Source organism: Octopus bimaculoides, chromosome 13, assembly GCF_001194135.2.
Source record: "Octopus bimaculoides isolate UCB-OBI-ISO-001 chromosome 13, ASM119413v2, whole genome shotgun sequence".
NCBI lineage: Eukaryota > Metazoa > Mollusca > Cephalopoda > Octopoda > Octopodidae > Octopus > Octopus bimaculoides.
Window position 1 is genome coordinate 36,699,066 of NC_068993.1, and position 11,717 is coordinate 36,710,782.

Consider the following 11,717-nt stretch of genomic DNA (forward strand, 5'->3'; position numbering starts at 1 on the left):
ACCGGCAACGATCCCGCTCGAAAGACTCCATGTGTCGCCCGCACATGAGCCAGCCCAGGGGCACTGGCAACGATCCCGCCCGAAAGATTCCATGTGTCGCCCGCACACGAGCCAGCCCAGGGGCACCGGCAACGATCTCACTCGAAAAACCTCATGTGTCACCCGCACAATATACTCAGTAAAATGGAAGATGTTAGGAAAAGTATCCAGCCTTAGAAACTGAGCCAAAAACGAAATTTGTAATTGAGACGTGGTACTTTGACCCATTTAGAATTGCAGCAACAAATTGTCCAACCCCGGCAATCATAGAAAGCAGACATAAAACAAGAATGATGATCCTTCTTTCACTACTCTAGCAAATACAGTGATGTCTATGCTTTGCTGATGTGGTCACAAGCCAAAAACATGTTATGAATTGTCTTCTACACTTGTAATATTTAAAATATTAATCACAGACTAATACAGTTTTTGTTTTCACCAGTGTAATTATATCTTGTTAGTACTTCAATGTTTCCACATTAACCTAATTATTAGTTTTTCCTTCAGTTACAGAATTGGTTTGAAATGTTCTTAGTTTTACTAAGAACATTTCAAACCAATTTTATAACTGTGCTGGATGATGACTGCTTCAAAACTGAAATAACATAAAAGACACTATCTATACATCAGCCCATTTTGTCACATACATTCATTCTCCAATCTGAGCAGCTTATCACCATTATAAAGAGTTAGATTTACTAATTTCAGTCATTAGACTGTGGCCATGAAGAATTTTTAGTCAAATGAATCATTCCAATCGCTTTTGTTTTTAAAAGCTTGGTATTTATTCTATCAATCTCTTTTGCCATATCGCTAAGTTATGGGGATGTAAACACACCAACACTGGTTGTCAAGCAGTGGTGGGATGGACCGACACACACAAACATGGGCTTTTTTCAGTTTCCGTTTACCAAACCCACTCACAAGGCTTTGGTTGGCCCAAGGTTATAGAAGATACTTGCTCAAGGCACCATGCAGTAAGACTGAACCCAGAACCATGTGGTTGGCAAGCAAACATCTTACCACACAGCTATACCTGCAGTCTACCTACACTACATTTTTTCACTCCTGTCACTGCCATTATGACAAACTTCAAACACATATATATAAGCCAATCAGAGGAGGAGAGGGGCAACAACAACTGTCACATGTCCTAATTTGTAACTGCACACATACACAGGACTAAACACTGCATGGCCCTGAACTGAAAAGACTACATATGTGTGGGCTGCTGTCTTTTAATGTTTGATCAGCTGCTTTCATGCCATTGGTCTGTTGCCACAGATTTTGACTGGGTTTACTCAACAACAACAACGACGATAAACAAGGGTTTTGTCACTGCCATTACTGACATAACATTTACTGTTGATAAGATGGTGGTTACGACATTCTTTCTCAGAATTACTTTCTCTCTGCTTTGTGCGTGGGTGTGCACACATGTGGATTCCTGTTTGTATGACATTGAAACTGGCATTAGACATTCTGCTGTATAAAGTGTGAATGCTCTAAAACTTGTTTCTTTCCATTAAGGCAATGAAGATTATTATTATTGTATTATGCTGTACTGTACCTCAGGCCATACTTATCAGTACCATATCAGATTTTATAAAATAAAGTTGGTGGTTCTCTCAATCATCTCTTCTACAAAAAGGGTCATCATTAGTCACCTTTAATGATCCTTCTCACAGTACAATCTCACTGACTTAGAGGGCAGGATGGGAAGAGAGAAAGGGAGGGAGGGACCATCACTTGTACTTCACAGGTACTTTATCAACCCCTGGATGATAAAAAGTAAAGATGACTTTGACAGGTTTTGAACTGAGAACCCAGAAAGTCAGAATAAATACCCCTAAAACATTCAATCTGGTACTATATCATCATCATTTAACATCTGTTTTCCGTACTGGCATGGGTTAGACAGTTTGACAGGAGCAGACTAGCTGAAAGGCTGTTTAAGCTCCCTGTCTGTTATGGCTGGATGCCCTTCCTAACGTCAACCATTTTACAGTGTGCTGAGTGCTTTTTACATGTCACCAGCACCTACAAGCCCACGAGGTTAGGGATGCTCAGCTGGAGAGAGTTGCAGGGGATGAGCTTGTATGCAAGGACAACCACACTTTTACTAAACTTGATGGGTCTTTTCAAAGCACAACAAACTGCCAGGAGTCCTAATCCCCTCTGTGAGTCCCAACGTCTGTAGATCCTTTCTCACTACTTCATCTGCTATCTGAACATGACAACATTACAATCACTACATTTACGAAAGATCAAAGGGGAAAAAAAAACGGACTTAAAGAACAGAAATAAACCAAAGTAGGTGCCATGTAAGTTATGTTGGAACCAATGTGTGGAGAAGAGATGAGTGAATTGGTAGAGTGATATTTGGGGAGGAAAAAGTGTGTGTGTGTGTGTGTGTAGCACTGGTTCTGGAAAGAAAAGTCAAGATATGAGGATGTTAGAACTGATAGATGAGATGACACAAGATTGAGAGGAAGGATGGGAGTGTCATGTTAGAGACTCAATTCAACTCACAGCAATATTAAGAAAGGGGTGGGGGTGTTTATGATGGTTACTAAACACAAGTGGTCAGTGAACAAGTGAGGATGAAATGGGGTTATGAAAATTCTTTAGCCTTGTCAAGGGCATGACAACCTCTTTGGTACTGGTACCACAGTAAAATACATCAAGTACACACTGTAAAGTGGTTAGTGCTGGGAGAGGAATCTAGCTACAGAAACCAAGCTAAAAATGAAATGTACAAGTATGACATTGTCCTCAAACTTGTTTAGGAGCGGAGTGACTCTGAATGAAGATCCCCTCACTCTGCAACAACTTGTCTATCTTGTACTGGCATGGAAATCATAGTTTCGTTTAACGTCCGCTTTCCATGCTAGCATGGGTTGGACGATTTGACTGAGGACTAGCAAGCCAGAAGGCTGCACCAGGCTCCAACCTTATCTGGCAGAGTTTCTACAGCTGGATGCCCTTCCTAATGCCAACCACTCCGAGAGTGTAGTGGGTGCTTTTACGTGCCACCAGCACAAGAGCCAGTCACGTGGTATTAGCAACAGCCACGCTCAAAAAGGTGTTTTTTACGTGCCACCTACACGGGAGCCACTCCAGCGACACTGGCAACGACCTCGCTCAAATGATTTTCCAATGTGCCAGAAGGCAACGCTGGTAACGATTATGCTCAAATGGTGCTATTTACAGGCCACTAGTACGGAAGCCAGACCGCTGCTCTGGCAATGAACACGCTCGACAGTGCTGTTAGTGCTCCACTGGCGCGGTGACCAGTCATCGAGTATGGTTCAATTACGATTTCACTTGCCCCAACAGGTCTTCGCAAGCAGAGTTTAGGGTCCAAAGAAGGAGAGGTTGGCAGGGGTGCCAGTCGTCAAAATGATAATGATGATGATGGTCATGGTGGTGGTGTGATGGTCATGATGGTGGAAATTCAAACACTTACTCTTTTGCTTCTTTCCTTCTCACTGCTGTCGTGCTTACTGAACTGCTTCTCTTGTCTCCTGTGTTCCTCTTTACTCATAGAACTCGATAACTGAAGCTCTACCGATTCTCCATTCAGTTTACTGTTACCTAAAATAAACATACAACAAAACAACTTCAATACACACCCAAAACAAAACCTCCCAGTATAAAGAAGATCCTATATTAAACCTGTTTGATAAGGTTTAGTTCCACTATCCATAATATGGTTCTACAATGCCTTCCTTTGTTCCTCTAACTCCTATATTACAAAAATATTGGTTTCCTAACCCTACTGCCATAGTTACCCCCTCCCCCTTCTCTTCAATATGACCAAATTCTTTGACCCCAATAGCTTACCTACCTTTGTTATTCTCTATCTGCCCTTGTTCTGTCTGTATGTTTATGCAACTCCCATCATCCCTTTCATTTCCAGCTCAATCTCTACCACTTCAACACCTTATCACATGCTCTACGTCCTTTCAGACAACATTCCATGCTAGGTTGTATAAACAATGGGAGCCGCCGAATCTTTTAATATCATGTACCAGGGAGTTTTTGCTACTTTATATTCCTCCAATAGTAACTGTTACAGGCGGCTAGAGTCTTGTAGTAATGCCATACAGTACAGCTTTTGGAAAGCCTGGTGGGAAACCAACTCACTCTCACAGGAACTTGCAATAGCACACTGTTCCGTTCTCCTCACTTTTGTTACTGGTGTTTCACACACTTGGAGAGGCCATATTGATGATACCACACGATAAACAACCTTCACTAGTTCAATGGTAGTTGGTCTTTCTTTCAATGTGGCCTTAACTCTCAATACCTCTTTTGGCATCGTTTTAGAGGTACTGTATGGATATAGTTAAGGATCTTAATTCCCTGCTTCTTGATTGTTGGAATCAGCTTCCCACCTCCCATTCTTTGAGCTGATTTCATGTTATAAGTAGACTGTAATATTGCTGGAATATGTCATCCAACTATGCTACAACAAGCTTTTTGCTCTTCTTCTTCTTTCTTTCCACCAGAGCAATAAAGACATCTAAAAAAAAAAAATCATGCAGTGATGGAAGTACCAAGTGGTCCCTGACCTTCACACCATTTCTGAACACCTTCTTACTCTTCTCAAACATCAACTTCATATTTACCATGAATGGAGGGTAGAGAAATGGTATACTCCGTCATGATACTTATTTTTCTGTTCCTACCAATTTGTTATGAATTCTATGGTGGTAAACTACATGACTGCTGATTCATAGTTCCTCACACATCCTGGATGTAATCTAATTTTGTGTAACATTGCATGGGCCAGGAACTCATCCTTATTGCATTTACCAGGTCAAAACAGGAAACCTGAAAGTCTTTTCCACCCTTCTTAACACATTGAATATTGCACCAAACTATCTGACTATGTTTAAAAACAGCCTGGGAATCCCAAAATACTGGTTCTCTGAAATGGTGTATTTATTCAAAGCTAATTGCTTACACTCCATAAAACACTTTAGCCCTTTATACCGTGTAGGGATACCAGATAAAAGCTGATAAATTGCTGATGGGTTCTCCTTAGGAACCAGTAGGCCCTCTGCTAAGCACCAGTTTTGTATCATAGTTCTTACCTTTCAGGCTCTCTGCAATAAACAAACCAACACTCAGAGAAACTTCTGAGCAATGTTTTCTCAAAAACAGATGGATGTCACTTTACAAATCATCCAGCATTCAAAGTGTACTTTCATGTGAACCATTACAGTCCATCTATTTTGAACCATTTTGGTAGTTACTGTAACCAGGTTCTATAAAAATCTTTAAATTTAAGTATCTAAATTTAACACCACCTTAGTCAGTGAGTAAAAAACAAAAAATGATGAAAACAAAAGCTGTCTTGAAATGAAATGAAGGCAACATTGTAACAAGAGAGGGGGGAAAAACTAGATAAATAAAAAAAAGTAGGTTCTGGGCAATGAGAAACGGTGAAATAATAATCAACAAAAGTCAGAGCAGAGGAGCCAACAGTGTAGAAAGGTCTATTCATCAACTAACTTAACGTTCACTGTTCACAGCACAACTTGATGGGAAAGAATGATAAGTTGGAGTTGAGACGACTAATTTATTAGTCAAGTTTATAACTCACACTCATAAATGGAATCTTTTATTTATGGTAATTCCATCAGCAACTAGGTTAGATATTACTCCTAATTTAGAATGTCAAACGATATTAGGCACATCATTTTGAGAAGGACACAGAGTTAAGAGATTCTCTAGCTAATCAAGATTATTCTTATTAGTAGTAGTAGTATTATTTTCTGTAGTAATGTGTTGGGCATAACATTTTTTTAATGACTACATGAAGTTGCTACCATAGAGACAAGGTTGTTTAAATGTCTATCTTTGCTTTCTACAAGTCTGAAATTCAGAGGCTCAGTAAGTGAATTATTTTTGCAGAAAATGCATTAGAAGTAGTAATGCAAGCAAAGGTTATGGTTGAGTTGCAGTGTAAACAATTGTTTCTTTTTTGTGGCACTTAACTGAAATGCAAGCAACTTGGAGCACAGATTAGCAATTAAATGGAATACTGTTTGAGGAATGGTTTGAAGTATTGAAACAGCAGTCAGAGGCTGACAAGTTGACTAAATAATATTTCACTTCAAGTATGACCGTGAAATTGAGTGACACTTGACTTATGTGTAAGAAGAATAAAGGAAAATAATGAAATAAGCAAGTGGAAGAGGAATATCCTTTGAAAAATCAGTTTGAAAGATTAACTATCTTTAGAATCAAATGGCTGTAATGATGATCTGTCTTTCTCGTCACATGCCTCCCGATATCTTTCAAACAGATGAACTAGAAAAATGTAAGTAAACTACTGATGCAGTAGTTAATTGTACATTTTTAGTAAAAGAAAGGTGATTATCTTTGCTTAAACTTATGAAACCGAATTGATAAGGATGCAAAGAAATCTCGTTTAGAAATCAGGTATTTGTGTGTTCAGTAAGGCCCTAACCAAATCTGAATTTCCATCTGTCTTTCTGAAAATTGATTAAATAATGAGGGGAAAAAAAATACCTTTTCTTTTTTTTACTTCCACACTTGAGCGGTCTGAAGAAATATCCTGTAAAAGTTAAAATAGAACATTTTTGAAAATGAAATACTATCTCTGGTTCAGCAAGAAATTACATTTTATTTTGAAACTGAAGACAACAGAATATTTCCAGTGGAGTAGGTTGAAAGGAGAGGATGTGTAGAACAGTTTAAATCATTTGGTAGATTTGTTAACAAACAGTTGCCTGGGTAAAGTAAGACACAAGAGTTGTAAAGAATAAAAATAAATAAATGAAACAAACAAGAAAAACATACAAGGATCAACAAATTTACAGAGCTGTAATTGGTAAATTATACTGGTAAGGTTTTTAGGAAAAAATATCTGTGTTTTGCTATGATTAAATTTTAAAACAAAAACTAATGTTACTGACCTATAAATGCTTCTCTTCAGCTCAGAGAGAGAGAGAGAGAGAGAGAGAGAGAGAGAGAGAGAGAGAGAATTTAGCAATAAACACAAAAAGAGGGTGGTGTAGACTGTGGGAATGGGAAATATGTTTTAACATGACAACCTATTGGAGGCTCTTGAGAACAGCAGACATGAAAATCGTGATGAAATAACCATAATGCAGAGGAAGAGACAGAGTGTGAGAGTGTGTTGTGTGACTGATAATACTTTTTAGTAGCAATGGAATTGGTGAATATAACAGATGTATTTGTAGCCATTCACACTGATGGGTCGAGTTGAAGACATTACCATATAACAAGACAAATAAACCAGTTAAGCTAATAACTTCTCATTATTAAGATGTATGAGAGAGAGAGTATATTCTTTTTATATATGTTCTGAACCAGTCTTACACCCAACTGTTACTCTCCTGCCTCTCAGACCATATCAGCTCTGTCATTTCTCCATGTAAACTAAGACCACAGTGTTGCCTTGGTTTTAAGCTCAACAGTGTGTGTGTGTGTGTGTGTGTGTGTGTATATATATATATATATATATATATATGAATATACACACGTGTGCATAGGAGTATGTATTTATCCCCACTTAAATGTGGATGTTCTGTTAGAACAAACAATACTGCAGAAGTTACCATGAGAAACTTTCATATTGGTTTTTGGTGCAAAATGCACTCTTGTTTATATCACAAGTGGGGAGATACACACACTAAGGGGTGCTGAAAAGTTCCTGGTTTTGAGTAAAAGAAAATACAATAGGATCAGTTAATTATGATTTTATCCAACATTTCTCCTCACAGATTCATACACTTATTGCAGCAGTCTTTTAGTTTTTCTAAGCCCTGTAAAAGAACTCAGAAGATTGGGCCAATGGTCACTCTTATGACTGGCCATAACTTATAACTTCCTAAAAAATATATTACTGTTCTAATGTTTTAGAGTGTACTTCTTTTTTGGATATATGAACTACTGGCGATTTGTACACACATACACATACTGTGTGCGTGTGTGTGTGTGTATGTATATATATCATCATCATCGTTTATATATATATAAAACCTAACCAGCTGTTCTCTTTGTTTTATCCTAGATATATAATATGATCTGGATAACTCTGTCTTAGTTTACATATCTTCAGTTTTTCTAAATTTCATCAACACTTCAATAAACTTCTTCCATTTTGTTTTCAATGTTGTTAACAACATCAATAATAATCTGAAGCAATACTGCAGCTTACCCGTTTTTTCTCTTTCTTCTTTTCTTCATAATATTCACGTTCTTTTTCACTGGAAGGACTCTGGAATTAAAATTGAACACGTGTAAACAGATGAACACATTCTCCTGAAAAATCCTCGTTCAGTGACTTAACAAAGAAAAATCTTTTTTTTCCATTCAAATGATATTTTTTAGTATTTAAAGTCAAGTCAAAAGACATATTGCAGTTTGAAAGAAACAAATACTTAGAAAGATAAAAGAATATGTAAGACAACAGAAAAGGACCATGTGAAAGTTGAACTGAAATTCTGTGTAAATTATACAAGAGGCCTCGGTTAGGGCTGAGTGTGTTTTGGACCTACTGAAATAAATGGAATATTTCTAAGTGAAATTTTATAATTTAGAGTAAATTTTTTTTGTGGGGGAGGGATACAGATAAAATAAATGAAGACAGCCAGTTAGCTTAGTAAAGGAGGAGGAGGAAGGGTGAATTGAGCTGGGACAATGTCAGGCTACGATGACTCCTTAGTCTTGCCAAGTTGAAGTGCCATGATAAAATGCACCCAGTACACTTTGTAAAGCAGTTGGTGTTAGGAAGGGCATCCAATTGTGGAACTCATAGCCAAATTTGGACATCTGAGAGGGAGAGAAAGAGAGAGACACGTGGTCCTCCAATCCATCTATGAGGGCAGTAAGTCTGAATAAGAACTGATTGCCAGTATCGAAAATTAATATAAAGCCATGAAACGGTAAGGAGGAATATCAATATTTAGTATTGCAAAGGAAACTAATGATAGAACAGATGACTAGTCACGAAAAACTTTTCAAATTATTTTAATTGTTAACAATTAACAATGTTGTGATATGGCTGGCAACCCATCATTAGGATTGAATCATGTATAAGATTACCAACTGTCTCTAGTGAATTTTAAGTAGTCAAAACAGTGAGGTTGTCCTTGAGTTGGGTAGATATACCACATCTGCTACACTGTACCTAACCAGAAAACTACTACCATAGCATAAATTACATTACAGGACATAAAATATAGTATATCTAGTGTGTGAAACCTAGGAATAGGTCTTCAGAATTCAATAAGGCACTTCCATATTATAGATTTTCTCAATAGAGCTGAGTGGGCTAACACAAATGTATTTAAATTAGATGCAAAGCCAGAAATTATGAAGGGTGGAAGACTAGTTAATAACACTGACCGATACTTTATCTCCTCCAAAATACCAGTCTGAAAAGGTTTAACCTTTTTGTTACAATATTTCTGTTGAATTACACTGCCTTTATCATTGTTAAGCTGGTGCTTGGAATATAAATTAACAACAAATTTAGATGGAAGGTTTTAATTTAGATTGTAGAACCATGGGCAGTTTCAGGCAAGTTGGCTTCGAAAGATGGCTTAGTGAGATTCGAACTCAGAACATAAAGAACCAGAATAAGCATCACAAAGCAATTTGTCTGGCATTCTAATGATTCTGCCAATTTGTCGCCCTTGATGTTTGTAGTGAAGACAACACAGAGAACTACTATTAAAAAAAGGAAAAACAAGAAAACAACAATACACACACATACATACATATTAGACCTGGTTGGTATGGCTAGTGTTTGGTATGCCTAATATTATATATATTGGATATACTGCTGCTTTTTATATAGGTTTGGTATCTATGTGGTTGGTGGGAGGTACCAAGCTGTAAAACCACACCAAGTATAAAGGTACAAACAAAGGAAGTGGGGAGATTTCACAAGCTACAGTAGTCGACCTTTCTAGAAGAACAGTAAATAATAATAATAATAATAATAATAATAATAATAACAATTCTTTCTACTACAGGCACAAAGCCTGAAATTTTGAGGGGGGGGGGCTGGTTGAGTTCATCAACCCCAGTGCTTGACTGGTACTTATTTTATCAACCATGAAAGTTGAAGTCAACCTCAGTGGCATTTGAACTCAGAATGAAAAGATGGACAAAATGCCACTAAACATTTTGCCTGGCATGCTAATGGTTCTGCCAGCTAGCCACCTTAATAACAACAACAATCATAATAATACTGATAATTTTTACACAAGGCTAGCAATTTTGGGGGGGAGGGTGTAAGTCGATTACATTGACTCCATAGTTCAACTGATACTTATTTTATTGGCTCTGAAAGGTTGAAAGGCAAAAATCAACCTTGACAGAATTTGAACTCAGAACACAAAGATGGATGAATACCACTAAACATTTTGTCCACATACTAAAGATTCCGCCAGCTCACGACAACAACAATAATAATAATATACAGGATAGCATCTTGTTTATCCTGTTAGTCTTGCAACAGATAACCTTCCTAGTGCTGGTAGTATTATAAATGCACTGATTCCACACTGTAAAGTGGTTGGAGACCACAGAAAGCCTGACATATAACAACAAAGGTGACTGATTTTCAGTGTTGTATGTATGACAGATTAACAAAGAAAATAATACACCCAATCCATGGTGGTGGATTCCCACCATGGATACTTAGGGGGTAGATTTAATCATCCATCACTCAGTTTAACATCACCACCTGGCACTTTGGGGGGTGCCTTTGGTGGAGTCCACTCTTGCAAGCATTTGAACCCAGTCTCTAGTTTGATGATACTTTTCCCCCAAGACTAAAAGATGAATTTTTTTTTTAAATGCCATGCATACATGAAAACATAGTTGTATGGTTAAGAAGCTTACTTCCCAACCTCATGGTCTTGAGTTCAGTCCCACTGTGTGTCACCTTCAAGTGTCTTCTACTGTTGATCCAGTGAGTGGATTTGGAAGACAGAAACTGAAAGAAGCTGGGTGTATTTATGGATATGTAGAAAAAAAGGTAAGGACCCCACTTTGGTCATGAATGGCCATGAGATTGCATCTAGAAAGTTGCCCTCTGAGGCACAAGTCTGGGCAAGGTTGTTTATGAAAGACTGGCAGTCGGTCATACATACCAGCCTCCCCTCTCCACGTTACTGATGTTATCCAAGGGAAACGAAAAGGCTGATACAGCTTGGCACCAGTGACAAAGTGTCTTGCCCAAGAACACAACACAGCCCAGTCCAACAATCAAACTCACCACCTCATGATTGTGAGCTCAATGCTCTAACCAGTGAGCCATACACCTTCACATGTGTGTGTGTGTGTGTGTGTGTGTGTGCATGCGTCAGTTTTTGTGCCCCACTGTTAGTTTAAGTCCCTTGTAACTTAGCAGTTCAGCAAAAGTGACCAATGGAATAATTGTCAGTCTTTAAAAAAAAATAAGTACTGGAGTTGATGTGTTCAACTACATTTCTCAAGGCAGATGCTCCAGCATGGCTACAGTGCAATGGCTGAAATAAGTGAAAGATAAAAGAAAGATAACAGATGCCAGCATGCAAAAAAAAAAATGGATAAAACTATGATGATGATGATGATGCTATTGTCCCTATCTGATGTGTAAATAAATTTCAAATGTTTCAACA

At 37.9% G+C, this 11,717-nt stretch overlaps 1 protein-coding gene across 1 annotated transcript in view; it reads right to left on the reverse strand.

Annotated features, from left to right (window-relative positions):
• The window catches only part of LOC106878851 (THO complex subunit 2), a 198,905-nt gene that overhangs the window by 5,841 nt on the left and 181,347 nt on the right, over window positions 1-11,717 (reverse strand). Inside the window, exons 35-37 of the mRNA XM_052972430.1 lie at window positions 8,261-8,320; window positions 6,586-6,631; window positions 3,509-3,636 (exon numbers count right to left, since the gene is read on the reverse strand). Of these exons, the coding sequence (XP_052828390.1) occupies window positions 3,509-3,636; window positions 6,586-6,631; window positions 8,261-8,320 (234 nt within the window). The remainder of the gene's footprint in view (window positions 1-3,508; window positions 3,637-6,585; window positions 6,632-8,260; window positions 8,321-11,717) is intronic.